Below are 18,936 nucleotides of genomic sequence, written 5' to 3' on the forward strand. Positions count from 1 at the left end.
AAAGATCACCTAAATAAGTAGAGTTATGATTAGATCAAATTAGATATTTAAAGCTTAAAATAATAGAGATAGCTTAGACTCGCATATGTTTTTTTATTATCACTTTATAATCTGATATCATCAATAAAATTTTTTTTAAATAAAAAAAATTTTAAATGAACATCAACTCCTTTCCCTATGACTGTGATTTCTGTACCTCTATGGTTAAATCATTTTTTTCTGTAGGATCTTCCCAATAATATGATTTACCAAGTTGCCATTAAGTCTCTTCCTCAAGACTGGCTGTGGTGTGAAACTTGGTGTGATGATGAATCCAAGCAAAGAGCCAAAACAATTGATCTGGTGAGTGTCTCTGTTTTTGTTTTTATATAAGCAGATATGGAAATGTTTAAGTGAAAATATTTTCTGTTTTACTAAATGGAATGGCACACATATTACCTCACTTTTTCTGCTGCTCAGTCTATTACACATTTACCTTGTTGGTACATACAGGGCTGTGTCGGGGGCTCCCAAGATCACCTTAGGTTTGATGATTTGCTAGGAAGACTCACAGGATGCAAAATATAGTCGTACTCACAGCTCTGATTTATTACAGTGAAAGGACACAAAGTTAAAGTCAGCAAAGGGAAAATGTGCGTGGGAAGATACCCAGATACAAGATTGCAGGAGTCCTCATTCTGTGAAGCCACACAGGATAAGCTTAACTCCTCAAACCCCACAACGTGTGGAGTGTCGCCTACCAAGGAAGCTTATTAGAAACCCATTGTCCAGGGTTTTCATTGGAGGCTGGTCACCGCATACGCACCCTCTGCCTGGCGCACACCAGAATTCCAACTCCCAGAAAGAAACAGGCATTTAGCATAAACTATAATATTTTCATGAACAGTTTAGACACAGGGATCCACTCTTATCAGGGAATGATGGGAACCATCCTGAAACCTAACTTCCCAGATGCCAGCCAAGGGCCAACCTTACAAGCAGACCTTTCTGAGAATCGCAGTCTCAGGCCTGCTTTTCTGTACAAGGGCTTTTGAAAGAAAGGCCATGAGCTGGTTGAAAATGTTCATGGATTAGCTATCATCTTAACATATCTTTATTTCTCCTGCCAATATTTTTCCCAAATAAAGACAATCGAGATAAATTTGTCTACTTAAATCATCCTATACATGTCTACTTTTCTTATTTTTGAGATTATTTTTCTTAGATTTTCATTTTAAGCAGTTCATGCTACACAGTTTAACTCTCCTAAACATAAAATACTTTAATTTATTTATTGTCCAGCTGTCTAGAACTTACGTTCCAAAACTATACTGTCTTTGTAGCTACATGATACTGCAGTTCTTTTTCTGACCATATTGTTTTTAATGTACTAACATAAATATAGAATAATTGTTTACAAAATCTTCACTGAAGAATAAGCTATCAAAATGTTAGATTTCATACACTTCTGAACAAAATAAGGCAGGACAATAAAACATAGGGACATTTTTCCAGACATGTATAGAAATGTGTATTTTAAAGTAGCATGCCAACATGTTAGAATGCAATCATAGGTGACAGAATGTATTGCCTATACATTGTGATAGAATGGATCTATGAAATAAAGTGACGTTGTTAGGAGGAAAGCAAGAGAATGTTATGAAGAGGTCAATATTACTGAACATAATTATTAAGATATTAGGTTGTGTCATACAGATATGGTTATGACTCATATTGTAGTGATAGAGGTCCCCTTGGGATCTTAGATTAACTTAGCTTAATATGATCTCCTGAGATTAATATGAGCTAGTATAACAAACTCCCAAATTTCAGTGGCTTCACACCCAAGTAGCAAGCAGACTTAAGTGGGTGTCCTCCTCATCAGTGAGTAGCTTCCCTGTGCATTGTGACTCAGGGACAACTCTCCATCCACCTGTGATTTCTCCATCCCCTTGGGTCCTGTCATCACCTGTATTCATCTTGAGCTGCTCCTTCCAGTATAGCACCCACTTGCCACATGAATCTATTGAGCACTTAAAATGTCGTTAGTCTGAATTGAAATGTGCTGTAAGGTGAAAACTACACCAGATTTTGAAGACTCAGCACAAATAAAAAGAATGTAAAAATATCTCGTTGATTACATGTTGACTAGTAACATTTTGGATATATTAGATTAAACAAAGTATAGTATTAAAATTTATTTCACCCTTTTACATTTTCATATGTGGCTATTAGAAAATTTTTAATTACATATGTTATTTCCATCATATTTCTATTGGGTAGTGCTGATCTAGAGGAAATAGAAAAGAGTGTGGAGAATGGTGTCTTAAAGGCCTGGCCCCTGGGTGGGAGTTGGTCTCGTAGCCATATCTATATGTAAGAGGAGCTGAGAAATGTCATTCCTGGATGGACACTATTTCCTAGCAATAGTGCTACAGAAAAAGGAGGGGTGGTATAAATTTTGGCATTTAGCCTAACCATCTCTCCCACAGAAACACTTAAAAATGAGAGAACATGCTATTCTTTGCTAGCTTCTTGAGGGAAAAGTTGAGGAAATGTAGAAAAATCCCAAGGAAATGGCCTAACAGAGGAAAAGAGCATGATTAGTGGTACCGAAGGTGGGAATGAAAGTGTTTATGAATGTCATGATACCATCTCAACTGTCCATTTCAGTCGAGGTTTCTCAGCATTATTGGCATTTGGGGTTGGATGATTGTAGTTGGGCTGTCCTGTGCATTGTGGAATATTCAGCATCATTCCCGTCCGCTACCCACTAGATGGCAGTAGCACTCCACCGCACCCTCCACCCCGAGTCATCACACCCAAACTTTTCTCCAAGCTTTTCCAAAGTTCCCCTAAGGGGCAAGACTGGCCAGTTACCAACCACGGATAAAGATTGTAGCAAAAAAAAAAAAAAAAAATCGTAGCACAAAAAACCTAAAGAAAACATGCCATTTATATTTTAATAGTTTCTGAAACAATTAAAAAGAGAAAATAGTTTCATTATCTTCACTTTATAGAAAATATTGCCTATAAAGTTAATTTCTGCAAAGAAAATTCTGTCTTCCATTTACTTCAGGAATACCATATCACTGTAGAAAAAAAACCTATAATGAAATGAACTGAAAATATTTGATGAGGACAGGATCATGGCTCACGAACAGTAGATTACCCCTAAGGCTATAAAAGAAAAGCTAGCTGAGAAAATGTCACATAGAAGTGAGCTTCAAGATGCTTTCTGTATTGATGCTTTGTAAATAGCAATTGGGTTGTCTTCGTAATTTGGTGAAGTTTATGCTCCTCTGTTGTAATTTCTGTCTCAGTAAATGGCAACTCCATTCTTTACTTGTTCAGAGTACTGGGGTTGGCTTTGATGCCTCTCTTTTCTCACACCTCACATCAAGCACATCAGCAAATCCTGTCAGCTGAGTCTTCAGATACATCCAGCATCAGATCCTTATCAACCTTCTATAATTTTTGTCTTTAAACTTTTATTGAATTTCACAAGAAACTCTATTAGGAACAAGTAGTTTAAATTGATCGTATATTGGTGGAACCTTAGAGATTATCTTATGTTAACTTCTTTTGCAGATGAAGAAACTAAGACACATACCTGTCCCCCACAAAATTATGTGACATATATAGTTCTTAATGTTAGTAACCATGAGAACTGAAGTTCCACTTCCATTGTTTTTCCACTGTGCCTATAAAGCAAACTAGTCTGCTGGATTCTTTTACAGAATGGTAATATAATTAGATCTTTTGTCAAAGCATTTTACAGAATTGAGTCTACAAACTCTTATGAATCATCAGAATGTCTTTTATCACTGTTTGCTTAAATTTCTGATTGAAGTATTTGTATTAAGCAAATATTACTTATATAAGTTGTGATTTGTCATTTCACCTGATCCTGTCTATATTAAACTTCCAGTTCTTCAAGTACATAGTAGGGCTCTGCTTTTTATAAAATGTATTTTTTTGCCCTAGTGATACAGTAATGTCTTTAAGTATTTTCTTTATGTTTCACGGAGCATGGTTTTCCACTAACTAAATTTATTTAAACTTTTAGTGTAATAATCCCAAAACAAAAGAACCCAAATTAAAAGCTGCTGCCAGGATTGTCCCAGAATGGGTAGAGTATGATACTGAGATCCAACAACTATTAAATCATCTTGAAAACAAGAAGAAAAATAAAAGTAAGTTATTATCCTGGAATGATGTCTGAACCATTTGTTACAGTAATGAGATCATAGTAGATTACAGACTCATTTTTTAGTGAATTTATCAAATGATTAAGTCAAAAATTTTTTAAAGAAAGTCTGTGGTATGACTAAGAATTTCATTTTTATGTGTTCTAAGCTCACAAATTTAAAACACAGAAAAAAATTTATGCAGCTATTGAAAATGCCCTTAAAAATGTAAAATATGTATAGAGAATGTATTCCCCCATGGGTATAGCTTTAATTCTTATCTCTATATAGATGGCTATTATAACATTAGCCTCCTGACCCCCAAGTAGAGGTGAAAAATAGAAGTAAAAGAAATACCTATCTTTAAGATTATGCTGAATTTGTCAAATGTGCAAATCCAAGCAAGCACTAAAAATTAATAAAAGCCTTACATAGCTAACTGAAAACATTACCTTCCATCATCTAAATTAATCTCATACGTAATACAGGTTTGCTCACATGTTCCCAGTTGTAATATCTTTAGTCATGGGCTGGAGAGTGACTTCTTTTAAATTTTCTTTCCATTTTTTTATATTAAAAAAGCTGTGGCTACCTTGGCATTTCATCATCCTACATAAACCTTTAACAAATATGTGTTGAATTTTTTTTTAAAGCTGATAGAAACTTCTTGATTCTCTCATAATTTCCTTTCTCTGTCAGTGCTCTCTCTTCCTATTGTTCTTTAATCTTTTCTTAAAAGAGCATTGAGCTCTTATTGTATTCCTGTCAGTATGATAGACTGACTGTAAGAATACGATTCTATTTTCCTCAGCTTTATTTTTTAGGGAAGCTGAAATGATTATATGTAAACTTTCTCACATAAACATGAAGTTGTGTTTCATCTTGACTTACTGTTTTCCTTTAAAAAGCCAATGTGGTGGTGTCCTAGAAGTTCCGTATTTGAAACACATCCATGTATATGTAATAATTTAATATAGGTAAAGATCACTTCAATTCAAAAGAAAAAATTATTCTGTAAGTGGTATATATATGTTTTTAAAGGAAGAAAAAAGATAAAAGAAGACTAAGGAAGGAGGAAGAGAAGGAAAGAAAGAAAAAAAAAAGGAAGAAAGGAAAATTGCTTCACACAAACATTTTTAAAAGCACAAAATACTGAGATGAAATGTTTCTCTTATCCAATTAGGAAAGAGTTAAAGGATTAATAATACCCAGTGCTAGTGAGGAAGTTGGCAAGTGAGCACTTTCATACAGCCATATGTGTAGTAGCTGTATAAAGAAAGGAAATTTTATTATATATATCTAAAGTCACAGTGTATACATCCTTTGACCCAGCAATTCACTTTAAGAAATTTACATTTTTTAAAAATGGTGTGTATATTGGTATATGATAGCTTTAAATTTAATAATGAAATAGAAATAATGTAACTGCCCATCAATAGATGATTGGTTATATAAAAGTTGATAAATACAAATAGTGGAATATAGTGCGTTGTTTCAAGAAAATTGAGATAAATGTATTTGTCGTAACAGCATATTTTTAAGTTAAAAAATAGGTACAGAACAATATGATATGATTGATCCCAGATAATTATAATTCTTCTTTTCTAATTTGGATGCCTTTTATTTCTTTTTCTTGCCTAATTGCTCTGGCTAGAAGTTCCAATACTGTGTTGAATAGAAGCAGTGAGAATGGGCTTCCTTCTTTTGCTCCTGATAATACGGGAAAAGCTTTCAGTCCTTTACCATTGAGTATGATGTTAGCTGTGGGTTTTTCATATATGGTCTTCACTGTGTTGAGGAAGTTTCCTTCTATTCCTAAGTTTGTTGAGTGTTCTTATCATGAAAGGATGTTGACTTTTTAAAATGCTTTTTCTGCATCAATTGAAGTGATCATGGTTTTTTTTCCTCATTCTGTTTATGTTATATATTACATTGATTGATTTTCATATATTGAATCAGCCTTGCATTCCAGAAATAAATCCCACTTGATTATGGTATATAAACATTTTAATATGCTGTTGAATTTGGTTTGCTTATATTTTGTTGAGGATTTTTATAACCATAGTCATAAGGGATATTCGTCTATAGTTTTCTATTCTTGTACTGTCTATCTAGTATCAAGGCAATGCTGGTCTCATAGAATGGGTTAGGAAATATTCTTTCCTCTTCAATTTTTTGGAAGATTTTGAGAAGAATTGGTATAAATTCTTCTTGAAACATGTTTGATAGAATTCACCAGTGAAGTCATCTGAACAAGGGCTTTTCTTTGTTGGGAGGTTTTTGATTACTGCTTCAATATTCTTGCTAGTTATATAGCACTCTAGATGGGTAAAAAGATATGTAATTATATTCAGATTTTCTGTTTCTTCATGTTTCAGTCTTAGTAAGATATATGTAGGTTGTATATTTTTAGGAGTTTGTCCATTTCATCTACATATCCAGTTGTTGTTCATATTACTCATACAGTTGTTCATATTACTCTCCTATAATCTTTTTTGTTTCTGTAAAACTGTGGTAATGTTCCCCACTTCTGTTTCTGATTATAGTAATTTCAGTCCTCTTTTTTTTTTTTTAATTAGTCTAGCTAAAAGGTTTGTCAATTTTGTTAAGCTTTTCAAAAAACCAACACTGGTTTTGTTGATTTTCTCTATTTTTTTTTTCTGTTCTCTATTCATCTTTATTCTACTCTTTGTTATTTCTCTCCTGCTGTGTTTGGGTTTAGTTTGCTCTTCTTTTTCTAGTTCCTTAAGGTGCAAAGTTAGGTTGTGGATTCAAGAGCTTCTTTTTTGACATAAGAATTTACAGCTGTAACCCTCCCTCTTATCACTACTTTCATTGCACCCTCTAAGTTTTGTCAGCTTGTATGCTGAAAGACTCATGTCTCTCTTTGGCCTTGGATATTTTTTTTTTTACTGTGTTTTTTGGTTTTGTTTCTAAATAATCTTCCTCCTCCCCCCTTTTCTCTGTTCTCTCTTTCCAGAATTCTAACTAGTTGGATTTTATACTTGAATTAATTCTATACTTTTTTAGTGCATTTTTATTGTGAAAAATAGGACACTTTTAAATTAATTTCTGCTTGAAAGTATTGTTCTGAGTTCTCAATGCTCTTAAACCAGTAAGAAACCATTTTGGTTTCTAAGAGTCTTGATTAGAATTGATCTCACATTTGTACAATACTTATGTCTATGTCTGAATGCTCTGTCCTCCCATCTTAGAAGAAGACTATATATGTCTTCTGTTCTCTGTTGTTCTGTTACGTTAATGGTAGGATACTTTGGGCATGGTGAATAATCTATTAATATTCTTCAAGGCCTCTATCTGCCAGGCAGAGTGCTAGATCCTAGATATAACAAAGATAAATAAGGTGTACTCCTTGTCTTCACTGACTCATGGGAGCTCACATTCTAGGTAGATAAAAAGACAAATAGTTATGAAACAGGATGATAGATACCAAAATGTACAAAGAATTATTTCCATGTCTTATCATGAAGTTTATAGGTACTGAACTAACAATCACAAAGATACTCAGTTAACACCTGAGCCTTTTTTTTTTTTTTTTTTTTTTTTAAACATTTGTTGGGTACAGTGTATTGTTTCAATACATGCATATTCTGCACAATGATTCACTTAGGGTAGATAGCATAGTTTTCTACCCATTAGTCCACCTTTTCTGAATCCCATATCTCAGTAACATTTAAGCTAATTTTATGTTTAAGATTTCAAGAACTGAATAAACCTTCCTCCCCTACAGTTTTGACACACGACGAACTCTAGTATTGACGTATGAAGATGAAAGTATGACAAGAAATCTGCCACCTGCTGGGAAAATGTGGAACTACTGCTAAGACTATTAGGAAGTTTCATTAAGATCAGTGACATATTCTTCAATTTAAAAATCTTAATTATTTACAGTACATGTACTTAATGTATTGAGTAAGCTTAAGTTATATAGGAAATTAGCATTCAGTATTTAAAACTAAATTGTTCCTTTTTCCTGATTGCTTAAAACACTGGGTTTTTACCAGTTAAAGTTTGTTTTGCCAAATAATCCAGTAGATGGTATCTGACTAGTTAGTTGGTCCTTATGGGTGTTTATCAAACCATCTGCATCCTTTTGTAATCCAGCTTAATATGTGTCCATATTTCCCTGTTTACAAAATGCATTTAAAAATTAAACTTATTTTGTGCTCTTTTTTTCTGAGAGAGAAAAAAGACTCATGGTTATTGCTGAATAAGAGGAAAAAAAAGCCCATTTATACCTTAACTATTGCTTTAAAATGGAAGTAATGTTGCACTGTAGTCATTTATTTATCTTAAACCATATGATGTTTAATCCCTGTGCTGTATTTGTATTTTTTTAATGTTTCTAGTTTTATGTCATAAAATGGTAATTCATGGGAATATGGGGTATGTATGTATATTATTTTTTAGAAAGGACTGGGTACTTTTATGGAAACTAAGTTAATAATGTAAACTTTTCCTGTTGTATATTAATAATAGATGAATAGGAATAGTAAATGTTTAATAATTATCTAACTATTCTAGAATAAGGTCTTGGAACTGGAAGAGACCTCAATGTCATTTGGACTCCGCCTCCCGAAGAGTCTGATTCAATAGGTCTGAAGTGAGCTTGGGAAATCATGATTATTTTAAAAGCTCTCCATATGATTCTGCTGATAAGCGAAGTTTAAGAAACACTTTTAGCCCCCAGCCAATGTGCCAGCTCCATTTACAAGGCCCTGTCAAATGGAGCTTCAAGCCATCTTGGAAACTTCCAGGGCAACGGGGAACTCTCTACCTCTATAGACAGGCCGGTCCATCTTTCAGAGTTCCATAGTGAGCTTGAAGCTGTCTTTTGGCAGTCTCTTCTCTTACTTCTTTGAGCTCTTCAGAACAACACTAATCCTTTATTTGACAGCACAGCCTTTAGAGTATTTGAAAATAACTGCCTTTCCACAGCAGCCTTATTCATTCTTTATTTAAAATTTATCTATTATATTTTTACATACTAAGATGTTGCTGAGCAATGGGAGGAGGAGGGGATAAGGGGTGGGGGCTGGGATGGGTCATGAGCGGCTCAGCCCATGACCCCCTCCACCTTGGGGGGGGCCTTCCCGCAGCAGGTAGGGCTGGATGGGAGGGCATAGTTCATTCATTCATTAATAAGAAATCACCTCTCCCAGTCCCTCCTTTTGTTGCTTGTCCAATGTCTGTGATAAAATGGAGTGCTCCAGGTGTGCCCTACTCTGGTGGAACTAGATTCCTGTGGGTTCAAAGAATCCTATGAAGTCTCTTGAAAGCTGAAGCGGTAAGTTGGCCTGGGGCGACCGACACCATAATGCTATCTGGCTCACTTCTCTTTGGAGTTGGGTATAGCACCAGGGCTTGGTGAGAGGTAAGACTCTGTAAGTTTCTAGCTAATGCCAGATGCTACAGCCAGCTACCCAGAGGTCTGCTGTGGTGGTTGGGCAGAAGCTGCAAATGACTATGAGATGGCACTTTGCTTTCCTTTGTAATCAGCCTTTGTTTTCACTTTGTTTTTGTAGGGAGAAGGGTAAGCTGGCAAACACACCTGATTTCCACCCTTATTACTACCAACTACCTGTTCTAATAGTCTAGATCCCATATTTCTTAGAGTATCAGCTCAAATTGCAGAATGTAAACACAGTCTTGGTGGCTCCCCTCCCTGTTTGTATCTTACGATTTGAATGGGGTTAAATTTACATGTCTCATTTACAGATGAGTGATACCTTATATCAGAAAACCCAGGTTTACACATAAGGTGTTTTTTTTACAAGGAGATTCTTTGATAAAATGGCTCATTTTCAAATCCTGATATGTCAAGAGTTCTCAGTGCGTACAAACAGCCATGCCATACAAAAATTTATCCTCTCAGGGACACGTTACGTAACTGACTGTAGGTCTAGCTTGAGCAGATGCCAACACTTGGAGGGAAAGCCAACAAAAGGGATTTTCTGTTGGCCTGGGGATGCTGAACAAATATCGTCCAAGGGCATTAACAGACATTGAGGATGCTGAATCCTGACTCTCAGGTGCATGCCCTGTATCAAGTTTTAACAAAAATCAAATCCTAGGAAAATAAGCCATATTTTCTGTGACTCTCCTCTTTCCCTCTCCTTAGAGATAAGTGTCAGAACAGGCAGCTTATCTAAACTGAGAATCAGGACAGTTTGAGCTTTAACTGTAGAGACATGTGAGTTTTAGGTATTATTGTGATATTATTATTAATGTATTATTATTTTGATAAAGTAGAATAGGAGGCATGCCACCTAGGATGCCTAGATACAGAAGGTTTGTGCCCATCATTTGGCTCCAGTTACCCTCAGGTTCCTAGAGAACAGCATAGCTCCTAAAGGGATAAAACCAAAAATTTCCAAAAGGCACCACAAGCCATGTCAGCCTCGAGTTACAGATAAGAGCAGGCTTTAACAATGAAAGTATAGTTTGACACATGAGCAGGGTCCTGCCCAAAGAAATGGTTGTTTCTGTGTGCCAGGTCCTGACTCTAGCACCTGAGAAGCCACCACTACCCGGGGGAGGTAGAGGGGACCCAGCAGAATAGTTTCAGAGGCATTAAGTATGGCAAGTCAGAGCATCCTTCAGTGATTAAAACATGGCTAAGAGCATTTTCTTCTCTGAAATAAAGCAGCAAAGAAGTTAGTGAAATGTAGCTTCTCACTAAGCAACAAATAAGACATTATTAAAGACTCTGGCGTGTCTCAGATTCATGGTTCCAGAGATCAAGTAAAAGGTGCTGATGGACTCATGCTCAGTACCAAAAGGTGTAAGTTATGACCCCAGCCACTGTCTTGCCTACTTTTGTTACTTAGGAGGATTAATAGGGATCCACTCACTTCCAAAGAACAAGTTGATTGGTTAAAATCTCATTTTGGGTGGCAAAGTGAGGATGGGGAGACATGAAGGTCCAGGACTTTGATGGCCAAAGTTCAAATTACAGGCAACTTTGTAACTTCGAGGTACTTGGTCAGGTGTGCAAGCCCATCCTGTAGCCCCTCTTTTTAAAGTCTTGAAGTAATGGGATGGCTGTTCCCATTTGGCAATTTATTAACCGAATTTATCAAATATTAACTTCTGTTTTCTCAGAAGTTCTAGAGTGAAGCCTCTTGACTTAGAACTTACTACTCTTTGTTGTAAAGATTTCAGATTTGGAAAAGATTCTTGTCTTCTACTTTCATAATTACTTGCATTTAAGAAGTTTATTTCAGTCATGTGGATTTGCCCAACAAGATGAGGTTGGTATCCTACCTGAAGAGGTTTACTTTATTTATTTATTTATTTACTTATTTACTTATTTATTTATCTTGGTGGGGGGAGCTTTTTTTATTGTAAAATATATATAACTAAAGGTTTGCCATTTTAAACATTTTTAAACATACAATTGTGTGGAATTAATTACATTCACAATGACCACTACCTCTGTCTACCTCCAGAACTTTTTTATCATAATAAACATGAACTCTGTACCTGTTAATAACTTCTCATTATTCCTTCCCCATAGTTTCTGGTAACCTCTAATCTACTTCTGTCTATGCATTTTTTCTTTTAAATTTATTTTTCTTTAATTGATCCTTGATAATTGTATATATTTATGGGATACAGTGTAATATTTGGGTAAATTTATATAGTGTGCAATGATTATATCCAAGTAATTAGCATATCCATCATCTCAAACATTTGTCACCTCTTTGTGTTGGGAACATTCAAAATCTGCTTGAAGTTATAGCGTAAATTGTTGTCGACTGTAGTCACCCATATTGCTATAGAACACGACACCTTATTCTTCCTGTCTCTCTTTTTTTCCCCCAGATCCAACTCCTTCATGTTATTTTATTTAATTATTTTGTATTTTTTGCCTTTACCAATTCTTCCTTCTCCCCCCTCCCTGTCCCCCTTTCCCACCCCCAGCAACCTCAGTTGTCTTCTCTTCTCTTAAAAAGTTCAACATATTATTGTAATTGTTATCTTTTTTTTTCTTTATTTATTTTTTTATTAGCTCCCACATATAACTGAGGACATGCAGTATTTCTCTTTCTGTGCCTGGCTTATTTCACTTAATATAATTTTCTGTGAGTTCATTCACATTGCTGCAAATGGCAGTATCTCGTTCTTTTTTATGGCAGGGTAGTATTACGTTCTATAAATATACTACATTTTCCTTATCCATTCATCCAATGATGGACACTTAGGTTGGTTCCAACTCTTGGCTACTGTAAATATAGCTGTGATAAAGATGGGAGTGTAGGTATCCTTTCAACATGATGATTTCCATTCCTTTGGGTAAACACCCAGCAGTGGGATTGCAGGTCATATGGAAGATCTATCTGTAGTTGTCTGAGGAACCTCCATACCATTTTCCATTATGGCTGCACCATTTTACAGTCCCACCAACAGTGTAGGAGGGTTTCCCTTTCTCCACATCCTTGCCAGCATCTCTTATTCTGTGTCTTTTTTATGATAGCCAGTCTAACTGGAGTAAGATGATACCTCAGTGTGGTTTTGATTTGCATTTCCCAGATGCTGAGTGAGGTTGAGCATTTTTTCATGTGTCTGTTGGCCATTTGTATCTCTTCCTTTGAGAACTACCTATTCAGCTCCTTTGCTCATTTTTTAATTGAGTTACTTTTTTTTTTTACTGTTAAGTTGATTGAGTTCCTTGTATATTCTGGATATTAATCCCTTGTCAGATGCATATTTTGCAAATATTTTTTCCCACTCTGATGTTTGTCTTTTCACTCTGTTAATTGTTTCTTTTGCTGTGCAGAAGCTTTTTAGTTTGATATAATCCCATTTGTTTATTTTTCCTTTTGTTGCCTGTGCTTTTGGGGTCATATTCGTAAAGTATATGCCCAGTCCTACTTCCTGAGGTGTTTCCTCTGTTTTCTATTAGGAGTTTTATAGTTTCAGTATGTATTTTTAATTCTTCAATCCATTTTAAGTTGATTTGGGTATATGGTGGGAGGTGTGGGTCTAGTTTCATTCTTCTACATATGGATGTCCAATTTTCCCAGCACCACTTCTTGAAGAGGCAGTCCTTTCCCCAATGTATGTTCTTGGTGCCTTTATTGAAGATCAGTTGGCTATACATACATGGGCTGATTTCTGGGTTCTCTATTCTGTTCCATTGGTCTGAGTGTCTGTTTTCATGCCAGTACCATGCTGTTTTGGTTACTGTGGCTTTGTAGGATAATTTGAAGTCAGGTAGTGTTATGCCTCTGGCTTTATTTTATTTTTATTTTATTTTTTTGATCAGGATTGCTTTGGCTTTTGGGGGTCTTTTGTTCTTCCATATAAATGTTAAGATTGTTTTTTCCATTTCTGTGAAGAATAACATTGGTGTTTTGATGGGAATTACATTGAATCTGCAGATCACTTTGGGTACTATGGACATTTTCAAAATGTTAATTCTTGCAGTCCAAGAGCATGGAATATCTCTCTATCTTGTGTCCTCTAATTTCTTTCAACAGTGATTTATAGTTCTCAACATAGAGATCTTTCACATCCTTGGTTAACTTTATTCCTAGATATTTGATTTTTTTGGTGACTATTGTAAATGGGCTACCTCTGTTGATTTCTTTTCTGCTAGATCATTGTCGGAGCATTAAAATGCTGCTGTATTTTGTGTGTTGATCTCGTATCCTGCAACTTTGCTGAAATTTTAGGATCATATTATCTGCAAACAGGGACAGTTTGACTTTATCGTTTCCAATCTGGATGCCCTTTATTTCCTTCTCTTCCCTGATTGCTCTGGCTAGTACTTCCAATACTGTGTTAAATAGGAGTAGAAAGAGTGGGCATCCTTGTCTTGTTCCGGTTCTTAAGGGAAAAGCTTTCAACTTTTCCCCATTCAGGATGATGTTGGCAATCGATTTGTTGTGTTTGGCTTTAATTGTGTTCAGATACTGTCCTTCCATACCTAATTTGCTGAGAGTCTTTATCATGAAGGAATGTTGAATTTTGTCAAATGCTTTTTCAGCATCTGTTGAGATAATTGTATGGTTTTTGTCTTTGATTTTGTTAATGTGGTGTATCACATTTATTGAATTGAGTATGTTAAATCATCCTTGCATCCCTGGGATGAATCCCACTTGATTGTGATGTATAATTTTTGAATGTGTTGCTCTATTCTATTTGCTAATATTTTATTGAGGATTTTTATATCTATGTTCATTAATGATATTGGCCTCTAGTTTTTTTGTTGTAGTTAGATCTTTTCTAGGTTTGGTATCAGGGTGATGTTTACCTCATAGAGTGATGAATGACCTCTTTCAATTTTTTGGAATAGTTTGAAGAGAATCAGAATTAATTCTTCTTTAACGGTTTGGTAGAATTCAGCAGTGAAGCCATCTGGTCCTGGGCTTTTCTTTGTTAAAAGACTGCTGATTATATTTTCAATCTCATTGCTTGTTATTGGTCTGTCCAGGTATTCTTCTTGGTTCATTCTTGGTAGTTTGTATGTGTCCAGAAATTTGTCCATTTCCTCCAGGTTTTCAAATATGTTGGCATATAGTTGTTTGTAATAGCCTCTAATGATTCTTTGTATTTTGTGGTATCCGTTGCAATGACTGATACCTTTTCATTTCTAATTTTGGTTATTTGTGTCTTCTCTCTTCTTTTTTTAGTTAGCCTAGCTAATGGCTTGTCTATTTTCTCAAAAAAAAAAAAAACAACTTTTTGTTTCATTGATATTTTGTATTGTTTTTTGGGTTGCTATTACATTTAGTTCTGCTCTGATCTTAATTATTTCTGTCTACTAAATTTGGGATTGGATTGTTCTTGTTTTTCTAGTTCTTTGAGTTGAGGTGCAATCTTTTTATTTGCAATCTTTCTGTTCTTCTGAAGTAAGTGTTTATTGTGATAAACTTCCTTCTTAGTCCTGCATTTGCAGTATCCCACAGGTTTTGGTATGATGTGTCATTATTTTCACTAGATTCAAGAGATTTTTTGATTTCCTATTTAATTTCTTCTTTGACCCACATGTCATTCAGGAGAATGTTGTTTAATTTCCATGTAATTGTATAGTTTCCTGAGTTTTATTTGTTATTTGTTTCTAGTTTTAATACATTGAGGTCTGAAAAAATAGATGAGATAATTTCAATTTTTAAAAATTTGTTGAGACTTGATTTGTGACCTAACATGTGGTCTGTCCTGGAGAATATTCCATGTGCTGATGAGAAGAATGTATGTTCTGTAGTTGTTGTATCAAATGTTCTGTAGATGTCTGCCAAGTCCAATTGGTCTAAAGTGTTGTTTAGATCTTGTGTTTCTCTGTTTATTTGTTGCCTAGATGATCTGTCCCATGTTGAGAGAGGAGTGTTCAGGTCCCCAACAATTATGACATTTGTGTCTGTCTCTTTCTTTACGTCTAATAGTGTTTGCTTATATATTTGGCTGCTCCAATGTTGGGTGCATGTGTATTTATGATTGTTAAGTCTTATTGCTGGATAGATCCCTTTATCATTATATAGTGGCCTTCTTTGTCTCTTTTTATGGTTTTTGGTTTAAAGTCTAATTAATCTAAGACTAGCTCCTCCTGCTTGTTTTTGGTTTCTATTTGCATGGTATATTTTTTTCCATCCTTTTCCTCTTAGTCTGTATATGTCTTTACAGCTAAGGTGAATCTCTTGAAGACTGTCAGTTTTTAATCCAGTCTGTCTGTGTCTTTTGAGTGGGGAATTTAATCCTTTTACATTAAGAGTTATTTTTCAAAGGTGTTGATTTACTTCTGGCATTTTACTGATTTTTGTTTGGATTTGTAAAATATCTTTTGTTACTTTCTTCTCATTTTATTGTTTGTCTTCTGTGTTTGTTGGTTCATTGAGGTCATTAGATAAAGTTCCTTTCTCTTTACAATTTGCATTTTTGATCTACTGGTGGTTTTTGTTCTTTCTGGTGTATTCATGGTAGTGATGGTTGTTTTTCACATACCAGGTACACTGCTCCCTTGAGAATTTCTTGTAGGTCTGGTCATGAGGTGGTAAACTCCCACAGTTTTTGTTTGTCTGGGAAATATACTGTTTCACCTTCATTTCTGAAGGATAGCTTTGCAGGATATAATTGGCTGGCAGTTTTTGTCATTTAGTATTTTGAATACATCATCCTATTCTCTTCTGGCATTTAGGGTTTCTGGTGAAAGTCTGCTGTTATTCTATACGGGCTCCCTTATAGGTGACTTGATGCTTTTCTCTTGCTGCTTTTAAGATTCCTTCTTTGTCGTTGAGCTTTGCCAATTTGACTATACTGTGTCTTAGAGAGGACCTTTTGGGGTTGAATCTGTTTGGGGACATTTGAGCCTCCCAGGTCTGAAGGTCTGTCTCTCTCCCTACACCTGGGAAGTTTTCTGCTATTATTTTGTTGAATATGTTTTCAATGCCTTTTCCTTTTTACTCCCCTTCTGGAACACCCATGATTTGGATATTTGTGCACTTAAGGTTGTCTGCTCTCTCTCTCTCAGATTTTCTTCATTTTTAAAATTCTTTTTTATTTTCTTTTGTCTGCCTTGGTTATGTCAAAAAGGCCATCTTCAAGATCAGAAGTTCTCTCTTCCTGCTTGCCCTAGTTTACTGTTTAATCTCTGTTGTGCTTTTTATTTTGTTGAATGGATCCTTCAGTTCCACAAGCTCTTCTACATTCTTTTGTAGGGCTTTGATTTCTTTGTTCATTTCCTCCTTCAGGTCCTGGATACTTTTTCTCATTTCATTGTGTCATATGAGTCTTCTTGTATCTCATTGAGTTTCCTTAGGATTGTTGCTTGAAATTCCTTTTGTCATTTCAAGGACTTTCTGTTACAGAATCTGGTATTTGACAATTATTATATTCCTTTGGTGGTGTCATATTTTGCATTTTCGTATTTCCAGTATCTCTGGTGTTTTATCATCTGGTAGAGCAGTTGCTTTTTCTAGTACTCTGGAGTGGGCTTTGAGGAGAGGGACTTCCTCTTGTAGCTGTACAAGTTCCTCTTGTAGCATATAAAATGGCTGAATGGGATGTTTTAGTATTGGTTCTAGGTAGACACAGTAGTGTGGTCTGCATGTAGGTACTTTAGCCAAATTCAGTGTTGGAGGTGTGTGAGAGTAGCCTAATCCCTGGGGCACTTAGTATTTCCTTGCTGAGGTTGGTGACACTATGTTGGTTCATCAGGATGTAGGCAGGCTCTCAAATTTTGGGGGGTAGCACCTGTAGTCTTGTCATTCTTAGGTTATGGTGGATGTTCTTGGGCAGGCCTGTTGGCACCCTGGCTAGCTCCCCCTGACCCTGATGGGTGCACTGGGGTATATTAGTGCTCTTCAATTTAAATGGGTGACCCTGTGTGGGTGTTCTTTTTTCTTTCCTCTTTCCCTGGGCTCCACTGGTGACTCTCCTTCTGTCTATGCCAGTGAGTGGTCAGTGGTCACCTATGAGGTAGAAGTGGTTGCTGGTGTGGCAGTGAGCCGCCTTTGTGGCAGCAGTTGCTTATGTCATGGCTGCCTGTCACACTGATTCCTGCTGCAGTGTGTTGGCCTCTTGCAGGCAGGGCCTGCTTACCAGGGGCCCACATGGCTGCCTGTCGTGCTGGCACCTTTTAACAGTGTCTGGTTCCTGTGGTTATACTTTAAAAATTAAAGGTTTTTATTAGAATTGAAGGAAGAAAAATTACTCAGATGTTAAAAGACTAGCTCAAAACCAAAACATTATTTGAATGACAAAGACTCCAGATTAACCTTATGTTTAATTTTAAATTTGAGGGAAGAGGAGAGAAGGAAGAAATATGGTACTAACCTTGTTGGGTAAGATGAATTTTGAAGTAAATAGAACTAATTATACAGTGGAGTGGCCAGTCTAGAGTGTCAGACTCAAACTGCTTTTCACACAATGGTCCTCGAACTACCACTGGTGAGTTTAATGTCTTTCTACAACTGGTATGTAGACTTTGTTTCCTCTTGTACTTCCACAAGAAAACTGTATCTAAAAGTTTTATCTAAATAAAGCCAGTAAGGGCCGAGCCCGTGGCACACTTGGTAGAGTGCTGCGCTGGGAGCGCGGCGACTCTCCCGCCGCGGGTTCGGATCCCATATAGGAATGGCCAGTGCGCTCACTGGCTGAGTGCTGGTCACGAAAAAGACAAAAAAAATAAAAAATAAATAAATAAATAAATAAATAAATAAAGCCAGTAATATAGTAGGTCTCCCTAACCTGGACAAATTCAACAAATATTACAATTCAACAAATATTTCACATTCAACAAATAATTACCTATGGTGTTCCAAGCTATCCTTTTGAATGTACTACACCTGTATATATGAGAGACATTAAGCAAATACCCAAATGAAAATGCTGTGAAGGGCAAGTGTCAGGAAAGTCCTAAGGAAATGACGTTTACTATGAAACCTGATGTAGGAGTAAGTACTAACCAGGCAAGAAAGAACAGTATGGAGGAAGTTTTGTTCGAAGACAGAAAGAAGGCCCATGTGGTTGGAGCCAGAGTGCACAAGGTATTGCAAGGGAGTTTATAAACCACATGAAGAGCTTTGGTGATTTGATACTAAAGTGCAGTGAAGGGCCAACATCCATTAATATGAGGGTACTTCAAAAAGTTGGTGGAAAAATTCATATTACTTTTAATTGTTTTTCCATGAACTTGCTGAAGTACCTAGTATAAATCCAAAATTGCTCAGTGAATTTTTTTATACCTTATTTCTTAAGCATTAAATTAAAAATAAAACCGAAATGAAAAATAAAGTGATAATTT

General features: G+C 35.8%; 1 protein-coding gene across 1 annotated transcript in view; it reads left to right on the forward strand.

The window, feature by feature from the left end:
- UGGT2 (UDP-glucose glycoprotein glucosyltransferase 2) overlaps positions 1–8,002 on the forward strand; it is a 187,900-nt gene extending 179,898 nt beyond the window's left edge. The window contains exons 37-39 of the mRNA XM_063101517.1: positions 226–342; positions 4,049–4,175; positions 7,921–8,002. Coding sequence (XP_062957587.1) covers positions 226–342; positions 4,049–4,175; positions 7,921–7,943 — 267 coding nt within the window. The 3' untranslated portion in view covers positions 7,944–8,002. The remainder of the gene's footprint in view (positions 1–225; positions 343–4,048; positions 4,176–7,920) is intronic.
- Positions 8,003–18,936: the final 10,934 nt, after the last annotated feature.

This window comes from Cynocephalus volans, chromosome 7 (genome assembly GCF_027409185.1).
Source record: "Cynocephalus volans isolate mCynVol1 chromosome 7, mCynVol1.pri, whole genome shotgun sequence".
NCBI classification, from domain to species: Eukaryota; Metazoa; Chordata; class Mammalia; order Dermoptera; family Cynocephalidae; genus Cynocephalus; species Cynocephalus volans.